Source organism: Haliotis cracherodii, unplaced genomic scaffold, assembly GCF_022045235.1.
Source record: "Haliotis cracherodii isolate W230 unplaced genomic scaffold, xgHalCrac1.p SCAF_3, whole genome shotgun sequence".
Taxonomy (NCBI): Eukaryota; Metazoa; Mollusca; class Gastropoda; order Lepetellida; family Haliotidae; genus Haliotis; species Haliotis cracherodii.
This window is the reverse complement of record NW_027266286.1, coordinates 13544665-13570845: the sequence shown is the minus strand read 5'-3', so window position 1 is coordinate 13570845 and position 26181 is coordinate 13544665. Positions and strand designations below refer to the sequence as shown.

Below are 26181 nucleotides of genomic sequence, written 5' to 3'. Positions count from 1 at the left end.
CTGGAAAGCATATCAAACATGTTGTTTTCTTCAAATATGCAAAAAAAATCAAACCAGCAGTAAGTTGGTTTGTTGTTTAGCACCGCTCTCAGAATTATTCCAGCTATATGACGCTGGTCTGTAAATTATCAAGTCTGGGCCAGACAATCCAGTGATTGATATCATGAGCATCGATCCACGCAATTGGGATACGATGACATGCATCAACCAAGTCAGTGAGGCTGACCACCTGATCCCATTTGTTGCCTCTTACAACAAGCATAGTCGCCTTTTACAGCAAGCATGGGTTGTTGAAGACCTATTCTACCCCGGACCTTCACAGGTCACCAGCAGTAAGACAGGGCTAGAAATGAGAAATCTGCTACAAAGCTGCCATCTACCAATGGTAAAAGCAGCAGTCCACAGAATTTTACAAATTACACACAACAGACTTATGTTAATTTTGTTCCCTGTCAGGTGAGCTAAAGGCAAAAAACAATGAACTCAATACAAAAATAACATACATACCATCAACACGAGGATGATCTTCAATGACCTTTCCCTTGTCGTGAATTGACAAAAATCATTAACTGGATACACAACTCCAACACTTACCATCAACATGACACAACAGAAACATACAACAGCCTTCCCCTTGCTGTCTATTGTACAAGGAATACGTTCAAGTCATTTGTGCGCGCCTTTCATTTCCCAACACAAACAGCTTAATAGAATCAACCAAAGACACCGATAACTCAAGCAGAACAAAGTTCTTACCTAACTTAATTACAACTTATATTATTAGTCTTTATAGCCCTTGGGTAACAACACAGCTTCTCAAAGGTCTCAGGAGCCCAACCACTGCCGCTAACATTCCTGGAAGTCTTTTTTTTAAAGATCACAGAAGGGCACCAAACTCCTTACTGATCCCTTTGGAATACTGTCAGTTCCAAGGCCATCAGAAAAAGAGCAGTAAATTAACTGAACGGATCGGAGAGTCTAATCTCTAATGGCAACTCAAGTCTGCCTTTGTTTTATTATCAGAAATTTTATTCGAGAATGGAGCAAAAACGTGGGTTAAGGGAATAGAACTTGGTGAGATTGTTCGATGAAATGATTTTTGTTTTGTTTGAACATTGATCTTTTTCGTTAATGTATTTGAGGACAAAAGCTCCAGCTGCAGACAGAGGTGATTGATGAAGCATGGGGAATGTCAGAGTCAGAGAGTGGGTGGATGGGGTCCCGTGAGTGGTTCTGGGTGAGTGAGTGATAAGGATGAAGATAAACATGTGCTTACCGAAGGATGAAGTCACATGCTTCTGTGATAACTGAACTCCCCAAGTAAGAAGAATGTGGAAAAAACTACATCAAAGTTGCTCTGATAAATATTTGATCCGACTTATTGTATATAGTATCCATTTTGCCAAGCCGGATGGCATGATGTTCCAATTTAGAAAAACAATATTCTTATCAAGAGAAATATTCATGTGCAATGAATAGTCAAGGAGATTTCTGAATGCCATTTAATCCTGTTTTGCAAGCTGTCATATTGCAGCACACAATCCCACTCATTTTCCAATAAGCCTTAATACTTTTTCAGTTACTCCACAGCATGTCAGCTTCATGTTGGCAGAAAGCTGCAAGTCACGCAGATGGTAGACATTCAAGTCTATGGTGAAAACCACAAGCATCTGGATAGTACAGAGCAAGAATAATAATCAGGACAAATCTAGGATTCAAACAAACTATCACAGGATTCTGGTAAGCCTAAGGGATGCAACTCTGGCAAATGTATTGCAATGCCTCGGACAAGTGAAACAGCCATGGCACTACTCTATTTGTAATACAGTAGAGTTATCTTATCATGTCTCTAACATGTTTGACTCCCAATTGAATGTAGCCCATTACAGTTTTCTCGTGTTGAGAGTCCTGCTCACGTAGCCATCTCAATCCATCATATCACGTCTTATCTTCCTAAACAAACTTCCACCAGTGATAACGCTTGGGTGAGATCCAGCAATATCACCTAGTAGGAGATAATGCAGCAATGAAATTGCATCACAATGATTTGCAGGCCATTGTGACATCACCGTTTCCATGACATCACAATCAAATGATATGCCTCATCTCTCTGCCACTATAGATGGTTAGCTTTACCTATGAGACACTGCTTATTATAGTTCAAAAACTGAAAAAGTTAGGGAATGATAATGGATAGAAAACATATAATCTTTCCCTCATATCTTTTGAAATGAAATATATCAACACAAGTAGAGTGTGCGATATTTGTCATTATGCTAAACTATTTGTCATTATGCTAACAACCTGTGAAGATCCAGGGTAGAATAGGTTTTCAGCAACCCATGCTTGCCATAAAATGCGACAATGCTTGACTTAAGAGGCAACTAACGGGATCTGATGGTCAGGCTTGCTGACTTGGTTGATTTCGTGGATCGATGCTCATGATGTCAATCACTGGATCGGCTGGTCCAGACTCTATTAATTACAGACCGCCGTCACATAGCTGGAATATTGCTGGGCGCGGCGTTAAACAACAAACAAACAAACATGCTAAACACTCTGATTATCCCACACCATTTCCTTCAATAGCAATATAATGTAAGAGATTTACATCTAAAAATACTCAGTCAAGTCATGATTTATTCCTTATTTAGTATTTGAATTTGCTTCAAGCAGAGTTAGGGACAGTATTAAGCTAAATTAAATAAATTCCATCATCATAATCGTATTTCCAAAAGAACAAATTAAAGAAACTTAAACCATTCTACTTCAACAACTAGTCTAAAATCAACATGAATATTCCATGCATAAATGTGTCATGAAACTTCAATATGTTTTGTACAATTTCTTAAATGTCATTTAGTCTGGCACAGTACATTTCTAATTCTGGTGCCCATTCCACTACGTCAATGGAAGTCCAACCATGAAACCGAGGAATGTAATTTTGTGACAAATAACATTCCAAAATATTCAATCATTAATCGCATTTGCAAATTTCAACAAATCACTGCAATCCATCATGGCAGAATGTTAGACAAGGTTATTACATTCTTCTAGTCTCTAGGCTGGCATGTCATTTTCAAGCTAAGGATGGGCCACACAAAGCAAATAAAACCAAGCTTGGCAGTTCTTAATTAAATCAGATTCTCTCCAGCTATGGACACCATCAACACAGTTCTTGGAATTTTGCAAATGAAAACATCAAAACACTTGGAGTCCAATCTCAAAGAATTTACAAACAGAACAAGTAATAAATGGCTGCCCAGTGGTGCTGGAAGTGCAGCGAGAGTCCCCAGGGTATTGGACAAGACACTAAGACCCTGCCCGACTGACAAGCTAAAAGAGAAGCTTAATTGACTTATTTCCATGGTGAGAAGTCTATGGGCTTGGAGTGGTCTGACTTGCAGGAACTGCTGGTCAGTGTGCACTGGTCAGTGAATCAGACAGAGTGTTAGGGAGGGAGAGAGATGATGTTTTGTTCCTTTAAGCTGGGAGAGAATCTAGGAGTGATATAGGGTTTAGGACAACCATGTCTTGTTGGAAATGAATGATTGGAAATAGTGGCACTGCCGTCCTACTTAGTGTTTAACTTGCATATGCACATGGTCATACACTTGGGGTTTCTCCAACTTTCAGGTCTGAATTATTTCTTTCATTGATTTTATTACTTTAAAAATTTTACTCTTAATTTTGCTGGGGAAAATAATAAAATGAAATGCTGTTGAATTGAAATTAACTTAAGACATTGTTGTTGTTAAGTAACTTCAAATACAACCCTGACTATATATGGGTTTTTTATGCATATTGACAAGGATAATTTCTTAAACAAAATATAAAACTGATCTGGCCTAATGATCCCTAATAGAAAATCCATGCTTAATAATGTTATCCTGGACAAATACAATCCATCTGGCAATCAGAGCAATGAAAATACTGCTTAATCACCTTCCATCAAATAGATAATGAATGAAAATAACTCCTGATAAAAATACAGATCAAAGATACAGATCCATTGAAAGCCGACTTGAACTGATCCTATCTGTGATGATGTGTCATTTCAAAAAGAGCAAAAACCATGACAACCAAAATCTAATAATCGGCAGGTTCATTCTGGTGCAACAGATCAGAGATCAATAGACCATGGACACTGTCATGTCTGGAAATCTAAGATACAATCTTAATGATAACTGTCATGCCATAAAATGTCAATGTCATTGATAATGATATGAAAATTATAAAGCTTTTGGTAGAGATAACAGTGACAACTTGAGCAAATATACTACTCAAAAGAAGTTAAGGAACAGATGACAGGTAACTGTAGTGATATGAAACAATCTGGTGTCCTTAACTTATGTTGAGTAGTGTACGTAAGGTGAGCCATGGCACTGGATCTGTTGCATCAGTGTTCAGAATTAACGGGGTTTTCGGGGGTTCTGGGGGGCCTGAGGTCTTCTATGATATTTGAATTGAGTGAGTGAGTGAGTGAGTTTGGTTTTACGCCGCTTTTAGCAATATTCCAGCAATATCACGGCGGGGGACACCAGAAATGGGCTTCACACATTGTACCCATGTTGGGAATCGAACCCGGGTCTTCGGCTGACGAGCGAACGCTATAACCACTAGGCTACCTGACCGCCCCTATTTGAATTGAGAGACCCCTTAAATCTTTAATATTTTTAACATTATGGTATGACAAGGACTCCTTAAATGTTTTTGAAAACTGTAAAGAATGATATTCCTTAAAGAATGACACTTCACAAGCAAATAAGATTAAGTAACAGTTTGTTATAATAAAAAGTTTAAAAAATGAAAAACATATCTATGTAGAAGGGAGGCACACAAAGTCACTTTCTTGAAGGCTCTTAGTCTGTCTTACAGACCCTGATACAAATATATATCAAATACAGGCCATGCAAGTCTATAAGGTTTTTAGACTAACATCTAGTCTCTGAAATGAACATATTGTACAGAAAAAACAGTTGTTCAGTTATCTTTAAAAAAAAATGATAAAAGAGACCCAGTGACTCTCTTCATCTGCAGTAATCTAGACTTGCCAAACATTATAGACTTGCATGGGCTGTATTTGATATATATTTGTATCAGGGTCTGTAAGACAGACTTTAAGAGAGTCACTGGGCTCCCTTTTATCATATTTTTATTAAGATAACTGAACAACTGTTTTTTCTGTACGATATGTTCATTTCAGAGACTAGTTGTTAGTCTAGAAGGCTCTTAATTATACAAGTTCTCAAACAAATGCCTTTCAGTTGATCCAAGATTGGCTATGGTTTAGGAAACCATAAATAGTGCACCAAGGACACTGAATTACAACTCAAACCACACTATAATTATAGGGGAATATTCATGTTTAGAGGAAAACGAGGGGTCAAAGTTGAAAGAACATGCCCTTGGGTCAATGTCCAGCAACAATCACTGACCTTCAACCTTTGACCTCTATGGCTTCTACTTCATGGCTTGCCTCTGGCATGGTCTCATTATAAATAATTCATATCACACAAAACCTTCCCCACTCATAAAACTTGCTCCATGATTTAATACCGACCAGTTTGACAAATTACAGTCATTGAATATCTGACCCTTCGTATTCAAGGTTTTGTTACAACAAAAACCAGGGAAGAAATTGGCCAGTTGCATATTAACAACCTGCCTTGTTTTCTTGTTGAATGTAATAATGTCTAAAAGTCAAGGGTAATGTTGTAATGTTTCTGGTATTTTGGCTTCAGACCGGCCTTTAATGGTCCATGCTGTCATGAACATAATTGGCTTGACATTTAAAACATATGTCTCCCTAAACATCACATTGAAAACAACATATTTAACTAGATATTTTAATGTCATTATTTGAACATAAATATTTAAAAAACATGGCAAAAGTCTTTTCCCACATTATTTACCATAATTTATGAAAAGAAGTTCTTTTGCTCTTAAACAATAATTCTTTAATAGAAATATCTAAACCTGCTTAAGAGTAATAGCAATTTTCATAATAATGGTAAGAGTACATCAACCTTTTTCAAATTTGTTATGCGATAATTCTTTGACATATTATGCTTTTTCAGAACAGGGGTTCGAGATACTTGCTAAAATATTTTGGCAGTTTAATAAATCCAGTGTTTGTAAAAGTAACTGTCTGTCGTAACTATAATTCGGACAGTACAAAGGGAAGTGTTTTTCATCTTCTACCTTGTTGAAGTTATATATTTTTAATATTCTCTGGTTGACAGACCTGTTAGTGTATCTGCCTCTTTCAATCTCCAGATTATGCGACTGAGTATTAATTTAGTAAGCTAATCTATGATCTTTACATGATGAAACCATTTGCAAAATCTCCTGAAAACAGTTGAAGAATACAAGGCTGGAATAAGGCAATGACTGACTGTGACTGTGACTGTGACTGTGTGCCTGACAGTGGAACTGACAACCTGCAATTTACTTAAGTGATCTGACATTGTGTGCCTGGCATTCATCGTGACACCATGTCATTTTCACCATAAACATGCCACCATTGCATCTCCATGGTCAGCAAGATGCATATCAGCAACTTCAGCAACATGCAATTTTCTCAATTACTGCTGTTTCAAGACAAGCCAATGATATATGGCAGTGGTTGAAATTGAGCACGGCTATCAAGGGGCCATGTGATAACCCTAATGGTCAAATGATATAGCAGCAGACCTCAAGGACCAGCGATCAATTCTACAAAGTGATGGTAGCCCTGAGGTGATCGTAACTCCCATACTTTAAAATAGACTTACAATTGTCATATCAAGGTGATCATAACTCCCTTACTTTAACATAGACTTGCGACTGTTGTAAGGTCATCGCAACTCCCATACCTTAACACAGACATTACACCTGTTGTAGCCCAAAGGTGATCATAACTCCAATCCTTTAACATATACTTACGACTGTCCTAGCGCTACGATCACTTTGTGAAACGAGGCCCAGTGCATATTCCTCAAAGCCATGATAGCGCTAAGACAATCATAACTCCAGTAAGATTATTTTCTGAAAAACACAAAAATTACCTGAAAAATCTTTTTAGATTTTACTTTCTTTCCACATCTACTGACCATGAATTTTCATAAAAAAATTCAGCGAACCAAGAAATACTTGGACCACCTTCCAACTCTTGTGTCGTCTAGTGCCAAGATACTTGTACCCAAAACATGGTCTGTTGTCCCTGTCTGAACTGTCCAAAACATGGTCTGTTGTCCCTGTCTGAACTGTCCAAAACATGGTCTGTTGCCACTGTCTGAACTGACCAAATCATGGTCTGTTGCCACTGTCTGAACTGACCAAATCATGGTCTGTTGCCACTGTCTGAACTGACCAAATCATGGTCTGTTGTCAGTGTCTGAACTGACCAAAACATGGTCTGTTGCCACCATATGAACTGTCCAAAACATGGTCTGTTGCCACTGTCTGAACTGACCAAAACATGGTCTGTTGCCACTGTCTGAATTGTCCAAAACATGGTCTGTTGCCACCGTCTGAACTTTTCTTTTCCATTCTTTCGATTAAACTTTTAGAAGAAAAACACTAACTGGTCTACATTGTCTAAACAGTCCGACAATACGTCTGAGTCCTTTTATAGAAGAAAATATATATCTTTTTTTAGATTCAAATATTAATTTTTCTTTTAATTCCACTGATAATGTTTAATGAAATAATGTCTTTAGAGACTTAAGCAAGTCTAACATCCCCTGCACTGTAACTGAATCCCCAGCATCTATCAGCAACTGTAGCAGCCCCTGGATGTTGGATGCCTGGATTGCATGTTAATGTCCAGTAATGTCCAGTAGGGGCAGTGTCAAGTACACCCCAGGGACGTCACAGTCCGCCAGGCCCAGTAAACACCAGTTTACAACAGGAGTGGACAATGGGAATCGCTACTTGGTCTTATGTAGGAGGGCAGGCATTGTCTGGCCCTGACTTCAAATGGCTAACTGCAGCAAATGATAGACATTAGTAGTTTGCCTTCGATGACGCTGACACCTGACAGACTTACGAGGCCCTGATTGATGAATCGCTGAGCATGTATACCTGTACTTGACTTCAGGGGAGACATGTTGAGAGTATGTTAGTATCCCACTGGCAGCTGTTGTCCCTCACCTAGTGCTGGGTCTTGGTTGACGGTCAGTCTACTGAATGCAGAAAGCTGTCGCACTGGTCTCTACTGATAGCATGTTTGCTGTATTCGACTGCAGCAATATTCAAACAATATGATAATTGAGACTGGGCCAGACAAGCCCTTGAAGATCAGGGTTAGAATTGGTCTTCAGCAACCCATGCTTGGTTGATGCATGTCATGATAAAAAAAGCAAAGAAATGTATTATATCTTACACTGTTTGCACCCAAATTGTATTTCGTCTGTACAAAAAGGCCTGTGGACTACAAGTACTGAATAAAGTGAAGTGAGATGCAGTGAGTGAGTGAGTAAGTTGGGTTTAACGCCGCTTTTAACAGTATTCCAGTTATATCTCGGCGTGTCAGCTTAATGTGGGAAGAAAGCCCGAAGTGATGCAGGTCTCAGACGTTCACCACTTCGGTGAAACCCACGAGCACGGGTATGGTGCTGACAAACCTAGAAACATAATCAAGGCAGAACCGGGATTCGAAACCACAATCATAGGTTTCTGGCGTGCCCAAGGGACGCAACTCTGCACAGCGAATCGCGGCGCCTTAGACGACTGGGCCACCAGTGCCCCGAAGTGAGATGCATGTCATTGTATCCCAGCTGCTTAGATCAATGTTCATGATGTCAATCACTGGATTGTTTGGCACAAACTCGATTATTTGTAGACTTCCGTCAAACAGCTGAAATATTTCTGATTGTGGCCTTAAACAAAAAACAGGCAAATATAACAGTGGCCAATATTCTGAGTAATCTCTCCGGCTGACATGTCTCAGAGTCTGACAAGTAGATCCAATTTAGTCGCCTCTGAACAATGTGCTGGGAACGCACTCTAACAATGGTAACAACATGGGTCCTTTGGCAGGAGATTTACCCATAGTACCTTCATAGCTCCTAATGGAACTCAACCCACTCGAGATGGACACAAATACAGTCAATCTGGTTCAACAAATCAGTACAGCAAATAGTTGGTTTAACAAAACAAGTCCTAATCCATGGGGATTGACTATTAATGATACAGTCCATCATAGTCTATGTTACAACACTGACACACTATCAGTCTCAGAACTTCCGCCTGATGGGTGTGCTTAGGGGGACCAATTATCAGTACAAACGTTGGGTCAGTTAGGGGAATGTAGAGCCAGGGGACGCTTATTGCCCTGAGCCCTGGTTCAAACAATTGTGGCCCTTCGACTGTCATAACGCCTACTTGAACACAGATGTACAACAGACATTGTGCAAGTTCGGGCTGCCCACCGTAGTTTCAATTCTTCTACAGACACTGTTGTCCCAACCTTAGACTAAAACAGTCTAGGAAAACATTTCTTTAAAAATTAAATAATTGTAATTTTTTTTATTTTCAAAAGAACCTTTCTTCTGCTTTTTTCAGATGTGGAATAAACTTGGTTTAGTTTGATCTAAATAAATAAATAAATAAATAAATAAATAAACTTGGTTTAGTTTGATTTAAATAAATAAATAAATAAATAAATAAATAAATAAATAAATAAATAAATAAATAAATAAATAAATAAATAAATAAATAAATAAATACACATTCCCCAGTCATGACGCAGAACTATTCAAACCAATCAGTGAGCTGAATGATCTGAACACTTGAGGTATCCGAAGGTCTGTTTTCAATGTATGCTCTCTGTTCTCTCCCTGGGTATTCTGTGTTAGAATTGGTCCCCAGGAACCCGTGACAGTTGTAAGAAGCAACCTGATGGATCGTGTGGTCAGGCTCAGTGACTTGGTTGATTGCATGTCATTGTAACCACACTGGACTGTCTGGTCCAGATTCCATTATTTACTGTCATGTACCTGGAATATGCTCAGTGTGGCGTTAAACAACATACAAATCTTTCTTTTCTATCATCCACACTTCGTAAAAGGTCTGTTTTTCTGTAATGTGTGTCAGATATTTAAAGTAGCAATAATGCTCTTATTTCTTCAAACTGTTACAGAGACAATACTGACACCAGCTTGCAAGCTGAGTCAGTTCATCTAATGTTAAATGTTTCCCGAAGGCTAGCAGCAATATAGGCTTTTGGACAGGCTTCCGTATGTGTTATTCATCCTAGTAAATGTTTCAGGTAAATGTCTATCACAGCTGTTATATTTCCATTGGTAATGAAATCACCAAGATCTCTGCCAAATCCACGGCAAGACAAGACTCCGAAAACAATGTATTAATCAGTGGCATTACAATAGACAAACTAACTGATCGAAGCTGGAGGCAGCTTGCCGACATTGACATGTACAACGTCACAACTGTGTTAAGCAGCTCATATGACCCCTTACAGGCGTTATTGTGTTATATTCCACCCTTCTACATTGTCTATTGCACAGTCAAACAAATAGGTTAGAAATCTACAACAAACAGGATCATTCCAAATTATTGTTGTTGAAATCATAATTTTGAGGAGACAGTCAAAGGAAATTTTAGGATTCATTCTGCATTAACCGATTTCTATTAACATAAAAAGTATCAAACTTAAAAAACATTCAAATTATTTCATTTTTTAAACAATAGAATATTACATTTATAGATCTCCCAATAGAAGATTCCGGCAAACCTTTAACAGGAAAACCAAGTTACAAAAGTAATACAATCTTAACTTTCTAACAAATTTAAACAACTATTTTAAAGCGTTCTAGTTCAACCATTGAAACACAGCATAACATAAGAGTTTCAGATCGACTGCACCATAACAGCCCTCAAACCATACTTTGGGGGGTGGGTGACTTAAAGCTTGATTTCAATGTTACTGAGGACATTATTTCCTGTGAAAGACGAACAGGTATTATAGGAAGTGGAATAGTGATCCAGAATAGACAAGCCCTTGTTCAAGAACACACCTGCAGAGCAAGAGTTGAAATCACTACCCCTGAAATTGACATCCGTGACAGTACACTTCATACAATAATACAACAAACTTGACATGATTAGCCTTGCAGTCCATAACACCTGGTAAATATCAATAAAATCCCTTGTAATGATGTAATTTAAATTTCTGCTGATTGCGGTGTTTAACTGCTGTAAAAATCAATACTGAAACGGAGCGGCTTTCGTGTTTAAATGTTGCACTGAAATTCACTGAACGTATGGAGACAATAGGGAAGGGAGCCATCGCGGAACAAGACGATGAATTGTTGCAAATTGAGTCTGTTTGCTTTTATCAGCAAAACTCATTCGCGAATATAAAAAAAATACATCAAAGACTCTAGCCTCCCTACCAATGCAGTCATCAATTTCAATGCCAGTCGTAAACGCTGAAATCAACATGGTGAGATTTCGCATCATCCGAAATTAACCCATTCGCTTTCAACACTTACCCTTTCCTTTCTGAAATTTAAGCGTAGTTTTATCCATTTTTTCTCTCACAAGTATTCCAGTGAAACACAAATATCCCCTCGAAGCATGACACAGGTATGTTCCTCTCTCTTCCTGCTGAACGTGGAAAACTATAGGACAGACTCTTTGCCAAACACAAAGCAATCAAACGGTAATCCTGCAGTTGACAGGGCTGTCTTACAGCTCTATGGTTTGTGTATCCATTCCTTTGGGACGACCCAAAACGTGGACCGAGACCCCGTGGAAAAGGAGCCAAACAGAAGTACGCTAACACAAGTCCAATTCTCACAACAGTACAATGACAACACTACAACAATGCTATGAGAGTCGGCCCACAATGGGTACAACTGACAACGTCCTACAACGGTGATGTTGCGACAATGCTGTAGGTTGAGGTGGTCAGTAGCGAGGGTGTACAGTCAGGTTATCGTCCACCCCTGTCCACTGCAGTGTCCAGCGTAGTGTGGGCCGTCACACTATCGGACAGACCAGTAGCCCTTGTTTGCTGTTGACAAACCATTCAGCCACTGAGCGAGGTCGCTTGTGGGGGCCATCTCAAAAGTCAATAACACATCTCAGCCACACTTCCTATTCCAATTGAACATAATTAAACGAGGTAACGAGACATAGAGCTAACTGAAGTAGGGTTCCCCGGAAACAAAACATTTTCTGCAGCCTTGCAATAACCTGGTGTTGACCCACGTAACTGGTTACGTATAATGACATAACAGCCAATTGACAATCTGGTGCCGTGTAATTTCATTATTTCCACAAAGGCAGTCTTTATCATGGTGTGATAGATTTTGCTGTGGTAGTCATCAGAAGGCTGTGACATCCCTCCTGCTGCTGGAGACTTCTCAGACTTAACACCATCTATTTATTGGTAAACTTAATTAAAATATATTACATACATATATATGTGTAGATACCATTAGAACCTATACACCAATGAACAAATAGTAAAGACACCTAGGACTAAATACAGATTATACAGATATGTCAAATACCTGTCAATATTTAATTTTAAAATTCAATGATTCTAAAAACCGGCCACATAACTGAAAATTCTGAACTTCCTAATAAATAATCCCAAACTATATAATTAACAAATTAAACAAAGCAGGACAGAAAATAGGTTTTATTGGAGAAAGCATTCTGCCTTGTGATTTGGTTTGAATTTTAAATTAATATATGTATAGGGGATTATCTAGGATTACAAAACTAAGTGCCCTTGGCCAGGAATTGGGGAAGAAATTGCAATTTTGTTCAAAATTAGGATTTTTTTTAGGTATTATTTTCTAAAATTCAGAGTATTTTTAACATTGCATTCACTGCAAATAACGAAGAGTAAACATTTCAGCCTCTATCACTTTATTAGGTAACTCATGGCCTCAGTTAACATCATAGTAATTACCGCAGTAACATGAACTGAACAATTTTAATTATTTTTTTAGGGTAGGGGGAGGGAAAGAGAGATTTTTATTGACAGAAACATTATTGAGCCAAACATCAGCCTCTACATAAGTCCTCAATAACTTATCAGATTTTCCCTCGAAATATGCTTAAATGTTTTGCATATAAGCGCTCAAGGCAGCGTCTCGTGGGGGTATATAGTCGCACATGGGTGAACATGTCAAGCCCGCCCAGTCATTTACCTACTGTACACATTACAACAAACACAATATTTCCACAAGAATTACTTGCCAAATTAGACAATCCAAACAGCAATGCCAATATACAGTCAAAATTGTCAACGTTTACATACAACCAGTAAAAGGTGGTACTTCAAGTGCTGATCTCTTGTGATTAGGTTCCCAGTGATTTCATGGGTTATTTTGTTAGCGGGTTACTCTCTACCGAAACAAGTCGCGATTATTGAGTAAAGCTGCATGAATTAAGTGGTTATGGTCGAGGGGATTTGTTTAAACTGCTTTCTTACATGTATAAAGGGTTTGAATTTTGACAGTTTCCCAGCCTATTTTCGTTTTGATAATATTTCGACAGGTCTTTTCAAGCGTCACTTTGATGTTGCAATTTATACATAAGCTTTTGTGATATATTACTTTTAATCTTGTGTTTACGTTTCTTTATCCATTTTTGTTTTGTTGTTAAATTTTCTGGATTCACAGGTCTCTGAATGCAAGAAACAGGCATTATGAAGTTTAACATGATTTATCAACTACAATAAACAATTTAAAATGAACCTCTGCATGTATGATATCATGGTTATTCAAATTTAACATCTTTTACAGCTACTTTGAACATGTTTCCTGACATCAATTGTTAGTGTCATGTCTTAAATATGACTGACAAAAGAGGTAGATGCGATGATTCCAATCCAAGCAGCCTTGAGCTCATTATTGACTAGATCCAAGTACTCATTCCACGTAACAATCTGTGCCTGTCGTAACTTAGCCGTAACAGTGACCGTGCTTCATTTACTTTATGGAACAGGACCTGTTCCACAAAGTGATCTAAGACCTGTGATTCTCGTAAGTCTATGTTAAAGTATGGGAGTGATCTAAGACCTGTGATTCTCGTAAGTCTATGTTAAAGTATGGGAATGATCTAAGACCTGTGATTCTCGTAAGTCTATGTTAAAGTATGGGAGTTATGATTGTCTAAACGCTAAGATCGCATTGTGGAAAGGGCCCACATCATCCATGTCTTGTCTTCCCCAATCAGGAATGTTTTTGTGTTTTTAACTCCGCACTCAGCAGTATTCCAGCTATATGACGGCGGCCTGCAAATAATCAAGTCTGGACCAGACAATCCAGTGACTGACCTACGCAATTGGGATACGATGGCATGCATCAACCAAGTCAGCGATTCTGACCACCTGATCCTGTTAGTCGCCTTTTACGACAAACAGCATCACCTTTTACCGCAAGCATGGGTTGTTGAAGACCTATTCTACCCCAGATCTTCACAGGAATGCCTTTAAACAGGTGGACATGGTCTTCATCCCACAAAGTTATTCAACTTTGCTTCAACGAAGACAGCCAGCCGTTACGGAGTCCTACTTTCACTTTAGGACAGGACTTGACTCTATGTTCCCACAAAGGGATTCATATGAAAAGGCCTTGGAGTGCCTGTAGATTACAGATGCCAGGGTGTCTGAAGGTGAACATGGCCCTCATCCCACAAAGGGATCTACAATTGGCGTAAGTTTGCATTAACCGGACTTACACTAGTCTTAGTTCTACATTCACTTTGTGAGACAGGTTCTGCTCTATCTTCAATTTTAGAATTCAGACGAGCAGGTCACTTTTTACAGGTCGTATCCCACAAAGTGACCTACGATTGGCACTATTTTGCTTTGACCCAGATTTATGATAATCGTAGTGCTACAATCACTTCATGGGACTAGGGTCCTGCTCTATCTTCCTTTTGGGAAATCACATAAGCTGGCCATAGATGACCGTCGGTCATTCACAGGTCGGATCACACTTTACACGGTCCTCATTCAAAAGAGTGATCTAGGACTGGCATATCTTTGCCTTAACACAGACTTAGGATAGTCCTAGTGCTACAATCACTTCATGGGACTAGGGTCCTGCACTATCTTGCCTTTGGGAATTCACATCAGCAGGCCACGGGTGACCGTTGGTTGTTCCCAGATCGGATCACAATATTGACAGCGAGCATAGTAAACCAACAGTACGACACCAAGGTCTCAGAGCCTCACACAGCGCTCCAACAGATTAATGCCCAAGATCTGACAAGATATGTCATGGTTGTGTTACCATCAGACTATATGGGATAAGCAGTGGTTGAGAGGCTATCGGGGATTAATCTTTCAACAACGGCAGATTATATTGTTAGTTTGGAATAGTGGGCATACAATAACAGGTGGATTAGCTGTACCGTAGTCAACACCTTGAGGGCAAATGGAGGGTTGGTTTGTCTTCCATCACGAAAATAACAGAGCTCCAGATAACTATTTGAGCAATTGAGTTTTTACTCGAAGGTTTCTATTTTAATTGGGTTATTACATTTTTCATTGGGTAACCAATATTTTTTCACTCATCTATTCATCACTCTATTGGGTTTTTCCCTAAATGAGCTAACATTTCGAGATTTCAAGAAAAATAAAATGATGTTCTAGATGTATATAAGGGTTCTAACTAAAGGCTTGACTCGGAAAGTGAGTTAGCTCGTAATTGTGTTTCAGAAATTAACTCCATTGTACGCATGCTTAAAAAGCTTCATTGGGTATTTACGCATGCTGTTTTTGTAATTTGAGTTTTTCATTTAAAGCATGTGTTTCTGTATGCAAGTTAATTGAAAGTAATTGGGTTTTGAATATTTTGGGGGGGTATTTTACGCAAATACGCAGCTTATCTGTAGCTCTGAAATTACCATTTGTTTAGATTCTTAAAACAGCAGTTCAAAAATCAGATGTTGATTAAACTTATTATGGCCTTGATGTGGTATACTTTTATCGAAAAACAACTAAAAAGAAACTATTGTACACATAAAAACAGTCATATTTTTAAAGTAAAAGTTTAATGTAAAGTATCCATAAAAAATTGCTTAGCATAAATTAAAACTGTACTGTTCATTGTAATTGTACTAAAGTTTCATAAACGTTACATATAACTAGATCTAACACAACAAAACCGGTCAGTGTTTGGAATTTGCAAAAAATGAAATACAGTAATGGAAATGAAAGCAAGATCAGCTATCCCCATGTCTACCTATGAGCAGACTGAAGGTCGACCTTCACATGGAGATGATTACCGTATTTGACGTAATAAGCGCGCCTCTCTAATAAGCGCCCACAGCGATATTTGCTTATATATTGGCTAGTGAACAATCCCATTTAGCACCCCTTCCGATTGATCAATGTTCACAAGACTTATTTTTTTACCTTTAATTATGGGCAATTTAATTCTGGAAAAATACATCGGTCGAATATAAACATTTCAGGCTGTCAGCATAAACCACGAAATTTATCTTTCAACTCAAAATTCTCTTTCCAACTGTTTTTTTTTCACCAAAATAATATTCTAATAAGAGCAACCTATTTCTAATTTTGAGAGCTCCCTGGCCGCTTATTACTTCGAATACGGTAAGCATGTTAGATTGACCTTGACAGCTTGTCCACTATTCCCCCTGTTATTTTGCACTGACTAAGCAAAAAACATAATTACTTCTGACTAAAGCCCCAAATTTGACTTATAACTGACTTGTAACATGCCCTATTTATCTTTTATCATGTTTATGCTTCAGACCTTAAGCATCTGCATTAGAATTTAAATTTCAACTTGAATTTATCTTCTTGACTGATATACAGATGGGGTTCAAAGTCCAGGAACTGAAGAGCTCCAGATAACTTTTTGAGCAATTGAGTTTTGACTTGAAGGATTCTATTGCAATTGGGTTACCAGTATTACATTTTTCATTGGGTAACCAATATTTTTTCACTCATCTATGTATCACTTTATTGGGTTTTTCCCCAAAATGAGCTAACATTGATATATTCTGTACTATGTCCCTCTTTCAGTCCTGCTTGGATCTTTACTGAAACATCACTTTTCACAGTATTAAAGAAGTTGTTATCCATAAAATTGTGTCTATCTTGTAACATTTCGAGATTTAAAAAAAATTAAAAAATCATGTTTTAGATGTATATAAGGGTTCTAACTAAAGGCTTGACTCGGATAGTCAATTAGCTCGTAATTGTGTTTCAGAAATTAGCTCCATTGTACGCATGCTGAAAAATCTTCATTGGGTATTTACGCATGCTGTTTTTATAATTTGAGTTTTTCATTGAATGCATGCATTTCTGTACGCAAGTTAATTGAAAGTAATTGAGTTTTGAATATTTTGGGGGGTATTTTATGCAAATATGCAGCTTATCTGTAGCTCTGAGTGTCATAGTACAGCTCGTGTAAGGAGTGAGTGAGTTGTGTGTCGCTTAGAACAGTATTCAAGTCATATCACAATGTCACAATGGGAGTGTTGCAGTTCAGACATTCAAAACTTTGACTGGGGCACCTGTTCCCCCAAATCATTGAGAGAGGCTTGCTCTGGATTTAAATAACCAAAAGAGGTGACCCAGCAGGATGGAATTAGCAACATTATACTGAAGCACTAGCAATTATTGTCCAGTTTAATAACTCAATGACTGTATGACTTCTCAGTCCAGTAATAATCTGCTGATTCAATTATTTATATTAGGTTAGTAAATTCAGTCATTATCGGATGGCTAAACTCATAATATTTTCATAAATTGATTCAGAAAGGTTTGAACTATACAGTTAACTAATTTGTTCTTTCATTTTGGTTAAAGCCTGACTGTCAGAATTTCACAGCCTGCAGTAACAGAATCTAAAAACCATGCCGTGAGTTGTAAATGATCAACAAGACAATAGTAACCATGGGACCGTATCATCAGCCACATATATACGAACACAAGAACAAACTGTTATCTTATAGCAAGTTTCATCAAGAAACATTCAATGGTTTAGGAGTTCTGCTCCAGAAACAGAAAACCAATGGCTGACCGATGGACGGACGGACATGCTTATCGCTATATCACTCCATTTTAAAAAAATAAAGATAAAGACAACCTGTTACCATATATATTTGTGGATAACTGGATAATTATGATATAGACTATTCAAAAATTGACTTCAATATTTTTGTGCTTTGGGAGGTATGAGTGAGTGAGTGAGTGAGTGAGTGAGTGAGTGAGAGAGTGGGTTTACGCCGCTTTTAGCAATATTCCAGCAATATCACGGCGGGGGACAACAGAAATTGGCTTCACACATTGTACCCATGTCGGGAATCAAACCCGGGTCTTCGGCGTGACAAGCGAACGCTTTAACCACTGAGCTACCCGACCGCCCCTATGAAGGTATTAATGTATAATCTGCTGTGCATACTATGCAAAAAATATTGAAGTCAATTCTTATCAATAAATATGTCAAGTACAATAACTTCACATATTGCTTACTTATTCATTACCACAAAAACAACTATAAACGACAATATGAATTCAGTGACAACGTTCAACACAACAATTTAACATAAACCCTACTCCTCATATTATCAGAAATCAGTAGGACTTTGTCTTTTTGGTTTATGGAAACAAGTGAAAAAGAAATTTGCTGTGTTAGCCAATCAAATACCATGGAATCATTTGCAATCATTTAACTGTGTGCACCAAATAACACTCGTCAAGAAAGACCAGTGTAGCTTGTTGCCGTTCTTAAATCTTTAGGAAGGATATCGTCAGCCCTGTTTAACACATTTACACTTAAATCTTTAAACCATAAGAGTCTATTAATATCCTCATGCAGCCTGTGCCAAAATCATTTTAACCAGCTGAAACCTCCAAACTTTTTCCACACATTTTACTCCGAATATATATGAGCTACCAAAAGCTAAGTTTAATAGGCTAAAAGAAATCTTGCTTACCGTAAGTATGGCAAAGTGACAAAAATATTGCAATTATGTTACAGTGAACAGAGAACAATTAGTTCAGCATTAAATAAAATGCAGAAAAACCATGTAATTAATAATCTGGGATGTGCACACCATAAGCTGAGAGCAACCACTCATCAAAATTCGAACCCTGGTCCAAGACAAGACAAGTAAACACTTTACCACTAGGCTACCTCACCACAACAAAATCCTTACCAAAAAGAATACCAAACCATGAACAAGGTGTAGCTGGATTAAAACATAGATCAATGGATGATAGCATTCAGTCATTAAAACCAGAACTCGTGTCCAAGGCACGACAGGCAAACACTCTAACCACTGAGCTACACAAGTGTCCCAAAGCACTAGCCGAAACTGACCACTAAGTCATGAACAATGAAAGACCTGATCACATACAGCCAAACCAAGATGCGTTGATCAATGGCTGATAGCACCTGTCATCAAAAACAGTCCCACCCACATTCAGCAACTTAATCTACATCACAACAGCTTGGATGTTTCGGTACATTCCTCATTCCTTGACCATCAGATACAATTCAAGTTCAGAAATGTCTTTCTTTACAGTAACGCCATGATCACAGAATATCAGCACAGCTGTGTGAAGTGGCGGTCACTACCAGTGCTATAGAGCCCGGCATGTCAATTCATGGCTAAGGCCACACTTTTGCTTTCTTGCCATACAGATTTTATGCAGTCGGTAGGTGAGGAAAAAAAAAGAAAAAAAGAAATCTATTTTTGTTATCTGCTCCACTACAGGTCGGCTACTTTAAAAAAATATAAATGGTTTAATGTGGGAGGGGAGAATGCAACACAGCTGTTGCTCTAAGCAATGCACGCACACCTGACGAATCATGTGTTGAGGTGAGGTGAAATTGGGTTTAACGTCGCGTCCAAGATTATTGCACTTATATAGCGACGTGCATGTACATGTAGGTGTTTGTGTGGCTGCTTGTACTAGTCCGGACTGATGCCGATTTATAGTGCTAGCTCACTGAGATACCATGCCGCTATTTAACATGAATACCCCACTCAGACACAGTATACTGACTCCGAGTCGACCAGTCCTTGTTTTAGCCCCTTAATGCCGAGCGCCAGACAGGGTAACAACAAGTACCATCTTTTAACGTCTTATGGTATGACGCGGCCGGGGATCGAACCCTGGACCTTCCGCTCTCCGGGTGGACACTCTACCACTTGACCACGGAGGCGGTCGACGAATCATGTGGAAACACTGTGTTGTGCATCTATACAGCCTATCAATTTCAGGCAAAACAACTAACTTTATTTTAATATCCATGTTTAATATATGTCAAATTCAGTAGGTCCTTGTTTAAAAATAATATTTTTTTGGAGCAGAATGCAATCAGCTTATCAGCATGATATATAAAAGAGCATATATCTGAATTTATTTTTTTTCATTTCAACAAAATTTTCCATCAGCCGATCCGTTAAGCAAGTAAAAAGATTGTGTGGCCTAAAGAGATGTTTCTACTACCTAGTGTGAAGTAGAGTGTCAAGGTCAGCGCCTGCAGGTATTCCTCGCCCACGTGGGCTGCCTGGCTGATTGACATATGGATACAAGCAGTGCAAGCTGGGAAATGAGGCTATATGGTCGGAAATAGTCTATTCATAAGGGCAGCTGCGAATATGAGACCTCATTGACAATTAGGACATGATTTCTTCTGTGTCGGCACTGTTCATTGACAGTTTTTGACAATGTTATTTCCTTTGTTACCTAATTTATTGACAGTTTCTGGACTCATTCATTCAGTCCATCCAAAAATAGGGAAGACAGGTTGTTTTTTACTTCCGTTGTTTCTGAAACCTCATTTCTTTCGGTGACAGATTTTAAATCATAAAATGCAGGAAATTTACATGAGTGGCATAAAGTATGGACAGTGCTTGGATGGTGATAAAAGCTATGGTACAACTGGAGCAAGCTTTTTTTTCAGTTTTAGTGTTAAACAATCCCTGAAGAATTTTTAATAATGCAATAATAATATAATGAACATCTTCTCACTGCTGAAACAGGACACAACTATCTACAAGTGGCACCACACCTACACTGACATGTTACAGTGTCTTTACTGCCCTGTTGTTGGGGCACAAGTGTTATCAGAGGAACCAAACTCTTCGTAATACAGAGTTGTGTCCCCTCACATGCAAGGATCCTCTGATGATAGATCAAATGTTTTATTCGCCTGATATGATCATTGGTGTGTCAGCACCGCACCAGTGCCCTTGTCTTACACCATCAGTGACTTTCAGTAACTGAAACCCAGCTCACTCACTCACTCACTCACTCACTCACAGCTTCTCTGCTGTATCCTTGTTAAGATAGATGAACAGAGGTTCTTCCTTGAACTATCACTGACACGCAGTGATGTAACTGAAACACTGTTCAAAGAAAAGTTTAAAAAGGCGTAAACCCAACTCACTCACTCACACTGTAACCTTGTTAAGCCAGAAGAACAAAGGATTTCCCGCCACTAACCACCAAGTACCCACTCTCTTATCACTAATTACATCAAGGACTTTCTTCAAAGGCTCTTTACCCTAGTCCCTGCGATTAATGCTACACTAAGGTCGACCTGTCCGTAATGACCTCAATAATTTGTTGAAGATTGAATACATTTATGATAAGCCCAGTTTAAGATAAGAGCCCAACTTAAGAATGATTGATGATTCTCAATTAAGATATCACATGGGATAATCAAAGAATATTCATACTCTAATATTAGATGATTCATTGGGCTAAAATTGGTCACTTTTAATGTCAGACTATTTTTGGTTGCGAAGTCTGTCTGATGATCAACAACTTAAAGTTTAGAAATTCATAATTTTTATGGAAATTCCATTTCAACTGAAGTAAGCTTTTTTCATTGTTTAACACCATTTTCTGCAATGTTCCAACCATATGAGTAAAAGCATCAGGGCCTGCAAACCAGTGATTGATATCATGAGCCACAATCTATTCAGTCGGGCTACAATGACATGACACCAACCATGTCCCTGTCCAACCACCCAATATATACTCTCAGTAGTTGCCTCTTACGACCATGAGCTTCGTTCACATCCATGTGGGGAATCAAACCAAGTTTTCAGCAAGACATAGCAACACTTGAACCACTAGCCTACACTTTACCATCCATTTTAAGTAACATACAGAAAATATGATTTTTAACCTGGAAGGTTTAAAAACATCAGACACAACAGGCCTTAGAAATCTTTCTGTTTCAGAAGCACAATCTGATGTAAAAGAAAAAACATCCTTGTTGAATCAATATAAAAAAGTACAGAGATCACATTACTCCAACTTTGGGCTTAATTCTTTTTTAATTCAAGAGTTAATTTTCAATCTATTATCTTTTTCCGTTTCCTTTTCTAATTCAAACTTCAAATTTCAATTAGACAAAAACTGTCCATTTAAATGTCCTCACAGCTTTTGAGAGCACCCCTACTTTATAGTTTCCAGATCTTTTTTTTATAAAAACTGCCAAGCAGGATTCCTAAATGATGCCCTACAGTGAGGCTGTTAGCCACACAAAGTGTAATTTTCCACCAACTGATCTCTTATTGACCAGATCCCAGGGGGACGCCTTCAACAGGGCCACTGTCAGCTTCAATAAGGCGGGACAACAAAGTCAGTCACTTCAAGGTAACATTGAACAGGGTTTTCAGGTTGTAAGTGATGCAATTGAATGTATTTTGTAATCATCTGGTTCCAGATTAAGTACGTCCTCCACAAAAAATATCCATTTCATGTCAGAGCTTGTGACCCCAACTCCTTCGTTTTAAGTTGGGTACATCACCTGTGTTTTTTACTGACAACAGCTTTATTTGTAAGTGTAATAATTATTGGGAACAAGGCAACAAGCCATTTATTCATATAATATAATACTTATCATAATCAAAAGCATTGAATATCCAACATGTTTGTCACCATGGTATAGTGTTGCAGTTTTCATAGCATCATGATTCATGGACATTAGGGTTGGTTGTTAGTGCAGTAGTTTCTCGAATCGGGGATCTATTAGGAAAACACTACGGGACAGCCCGTAGCTCATGGCTCAACAAGTCAATATCACAATCATTTATAGGGGCCAGCAGTGATACGGATACTATAGCTACGTCACCATATGCTTGTTTGTCGTTTAACACACTCAGCAATATTCACGTGGCACGATGTCGCCTGTGAATAATGGAGTCTGGACCAGACAATCCAGCTACTGATCCCCATTGTCAGGGTGTGATGACGCACATGCAACAAAATCACTGAGTCTGACAACCCGATCTAAGTCGCCTCTTATAACCAGTACAGGTTACTGGGGACTCGGGATCTCCACAAGGCAGACAGATGAAGAGAAGAATAACATTGACCACATTAATATTTCAGTTTAGGAAAACACTACATTAAATGCACTGTTCCTCTATTGCTGAGAAACGGATAAAGATAAAAGGAAAAAAGAAAAACACTACAAATTTCCTTTATATGATCTTGTGAAATGCTCATAATCACAGTAATTGAACATGATGGTTGTTGGTTGTTTAGCGCCGCACTCAGCAATATTCCAGCTATATGACAGCGGTCTGTAAATAATCAAGTCTAGACCAGGCAGTCCAGTGATTGACATCATGAGCATCGATCCACGCAATTGGGATCGAAGACATGCATCAAACAAGTCAGCAAGCCTGACCACCCAATCCCTTTAGTCGCCTCTTACGACAAGCATAGTCGCCTTTTACGGCAAGCATAGTCGCCTCTTACGGCAAGCATAGTCGCCTCTTACGACAAGCATAGTCGCCTTTTACGGCAAGCATAGTCGCCTCTTACGGCAAGCATAGTCGCCTCTTATGACAAGCATAGTCGCCTTTTACGACAAGCATAGTCGCCTTTTACGACAAGCATAGTCACCTTTTACGGCAAGCATGGGCTAAGCATAAACAACATAATAAAGGCAATAAGCTGTTGTTGCTTTTGAAAATGACTGATTTGATGATATTCTCCTGTTCAAAACCGTGATAGAATCGTCAAGGCTTTCATTGGTGCTTACTTCTATTTTGATACATCCACACTGCAAAAACCTCTCAAAATGCTTGAAGCTTCTTCAGAAAATACCAGCCTCATTCGCAGCATATCATCGAATACTACTCCCTCCAGTATCCTGATTCAAATCAGAGTTCGGAGTTGGTGGCTGCATTGGCATTGCGATTTATTGCCATGAAAACATGTCCCAAACAAAATCAATACGCCGTTCATTTTTTCAAACAATAACATTTAATTTGAGGGAAATTCTTTCACAAACAGTTCAAGTTAGATTGGCCGAGGCGTGCATCGTGATGTAACTGCACTGACAGGGCTGAAACAGGCCTCATCGGTACAATGAGAAGGAATAACATAGCGCCATGCCTCCATGAAGCAAGTTAGCAGTTAGTAAGTGCTATGGTAGAGAACTTGACAGTAGCGTGGGTGAAGTCCATGCTCGGGTTTCCTACCTGGCATAGCTGAATATGTACTGGAAATGTAGCATGCAAATATACTGATGGGCAAAAATAAGGGAACACATAAAAGGTACATTTTGTAATATAAACTAATCTGAACATTTTAGTCATGATGACTAATTTTCAGTTCATCTTATAAAGTCGAAGGTTCCACAGAAGTTCCAGTCATCCAACGTGTCGCAATTCGCTGTGCAGAGTGGCGTCCCTTGGGCATGCCAGAAACATATGATTGTGGGTTCGTATCCCGGTTCGCCCCAATAATGTTTCAAGGTTTGTCAATACCATACCCGTGCTCGTGGGTTTCACCGAAGTGGTAAACGTCTGACACCTGCATTACCTCGGGCTTTCCTCCCCCATTAAGCTGACTCGCTGTGATATAACTTGACAGCTGTTAAAAGCGGCGTTAAACCAACTCACTCACTCACACTTACAGAACTAAACGGTCAGAGACCCTTTACACAAAGCGATTGTAGGCCATGAGTTGATAAGCATGTTGAATGATAAGAGTTACCACACTTTGTGAAGGAGGTGAGGGGAGGTGGAGGGGTGGAGAGGGCTGTCTGTTCCTTAGGCTAGGTGATACATTGTCTGCCATCACCACTTCCATTTTAAAAGCGGAGCCATGTGGCAGTCGGCAATATTGCAAGTATATCACGACAGCCCTGTAAACATTACTTCAGAACTTTGAAGTGTACATCTCTAACATGCAAGATTATTCATGAGAAGTGATTTCAGTGTAGAACAGAATTAATAGCATTGAAGATGACATCTTTATGAGGTGCTGGAACAGTTACACCCTTTGTGGGCTCTGACCTCCTCGTGTCTGCCACAAGACAAACATGGCTGAGGGATATATATATATATATCTGTCCAGGTGTCCTGAAGAAGCGGTTGACCCATAGTGAGTGAGTGAGTGAGTGAGTGAGTGAGTGAACATTGTGAGTCAGTCAGCAATATTCCAGTGTATTATCCATGCTTGTCATTGCCCCCCCGTGAAGATCCAGGTTAGAATTGGTCATCAGCAACCCATGCTTGTCATTGCCCCCCCCCCCCCCCCCCCCCCCGTGAATATCCAGGTTAGAATTGGTCATCAGCAACCCATGCTTGTCATAAGAGTAATGGAGCTGGGTGGTCACACTCGCTGACTTGGTTGATGCTTGTCATCGTATCCCAATTGCGTAGACCGATGCTCATGATGTCAGTGACTGGATTGTCTGATCCAGACTTGATTATTTACAGACTGCCGTCATATAGCTGGAATGTTGCTGAGTGTGGGGTAAAACAACAAACAAACAAACAAAGTTTGTCACATGACCCAACTAATTATCTACAGGGATACTGCTGACCTGAACATGAATGAATATTCACTCACTCGATCACTCCACTTATAGACAAGATCCAGGATCTAGAAACAGTTGCTGTGATCCATTCAGAAAGAGCTATTCTATTGTTTGATTGTTTGTTGCTTAATTTCGCACTCAGCAATATTCCAGCAATATGACGGTGGTCCGAAAATAATAAAGTCTGGACCAGACATTTCAGTGACTGACATCATGAGCATCAATCTATCGGGATACGATGACATGCATCAACCAAGTCAGTAAGCCCGACCACCTGATCCAATGAGCTGCCTCTTACAACAAGCATGGTTTGCTGAAGACCAATTCCAAACCGGATCTTCACGGGTCTCTATTGTACTTTAGGTAA

The 26181-nt window shown here is 38.9% G+C and overlaps 1 protein-coding gene across 4 annotated transcripts in view; it reads right to left on the bottom strand.

Moving 5' to 3' along the window:
- LOC139473657 (dystrophin-like) overlaps positions 1 to 26181 on the bottom strand; it is a 452560-nt gene that overhangs the window by 390623 nt on the left and 35756 nt on the right. The window contains exon 1 of one of the 4 annotated variants that reach the window (XM_071256344.1): positions 11499 to 12001. The exons of the other annotated variants lie outside the window; for them this stretch is intronic. Within the exon in view, the coding sequence (XP_071112445.1) occupies positions 11499 to 11535 (37 nt within the window). The 5' untranslated portion in view covers positions 11536 to 12001. Of the gene's footprint in view, positions 1 to 11498; positions 12002 to 26181 lie in introns of those variants that run through there. 4 annotated transcript variants of the gene reach the window in all.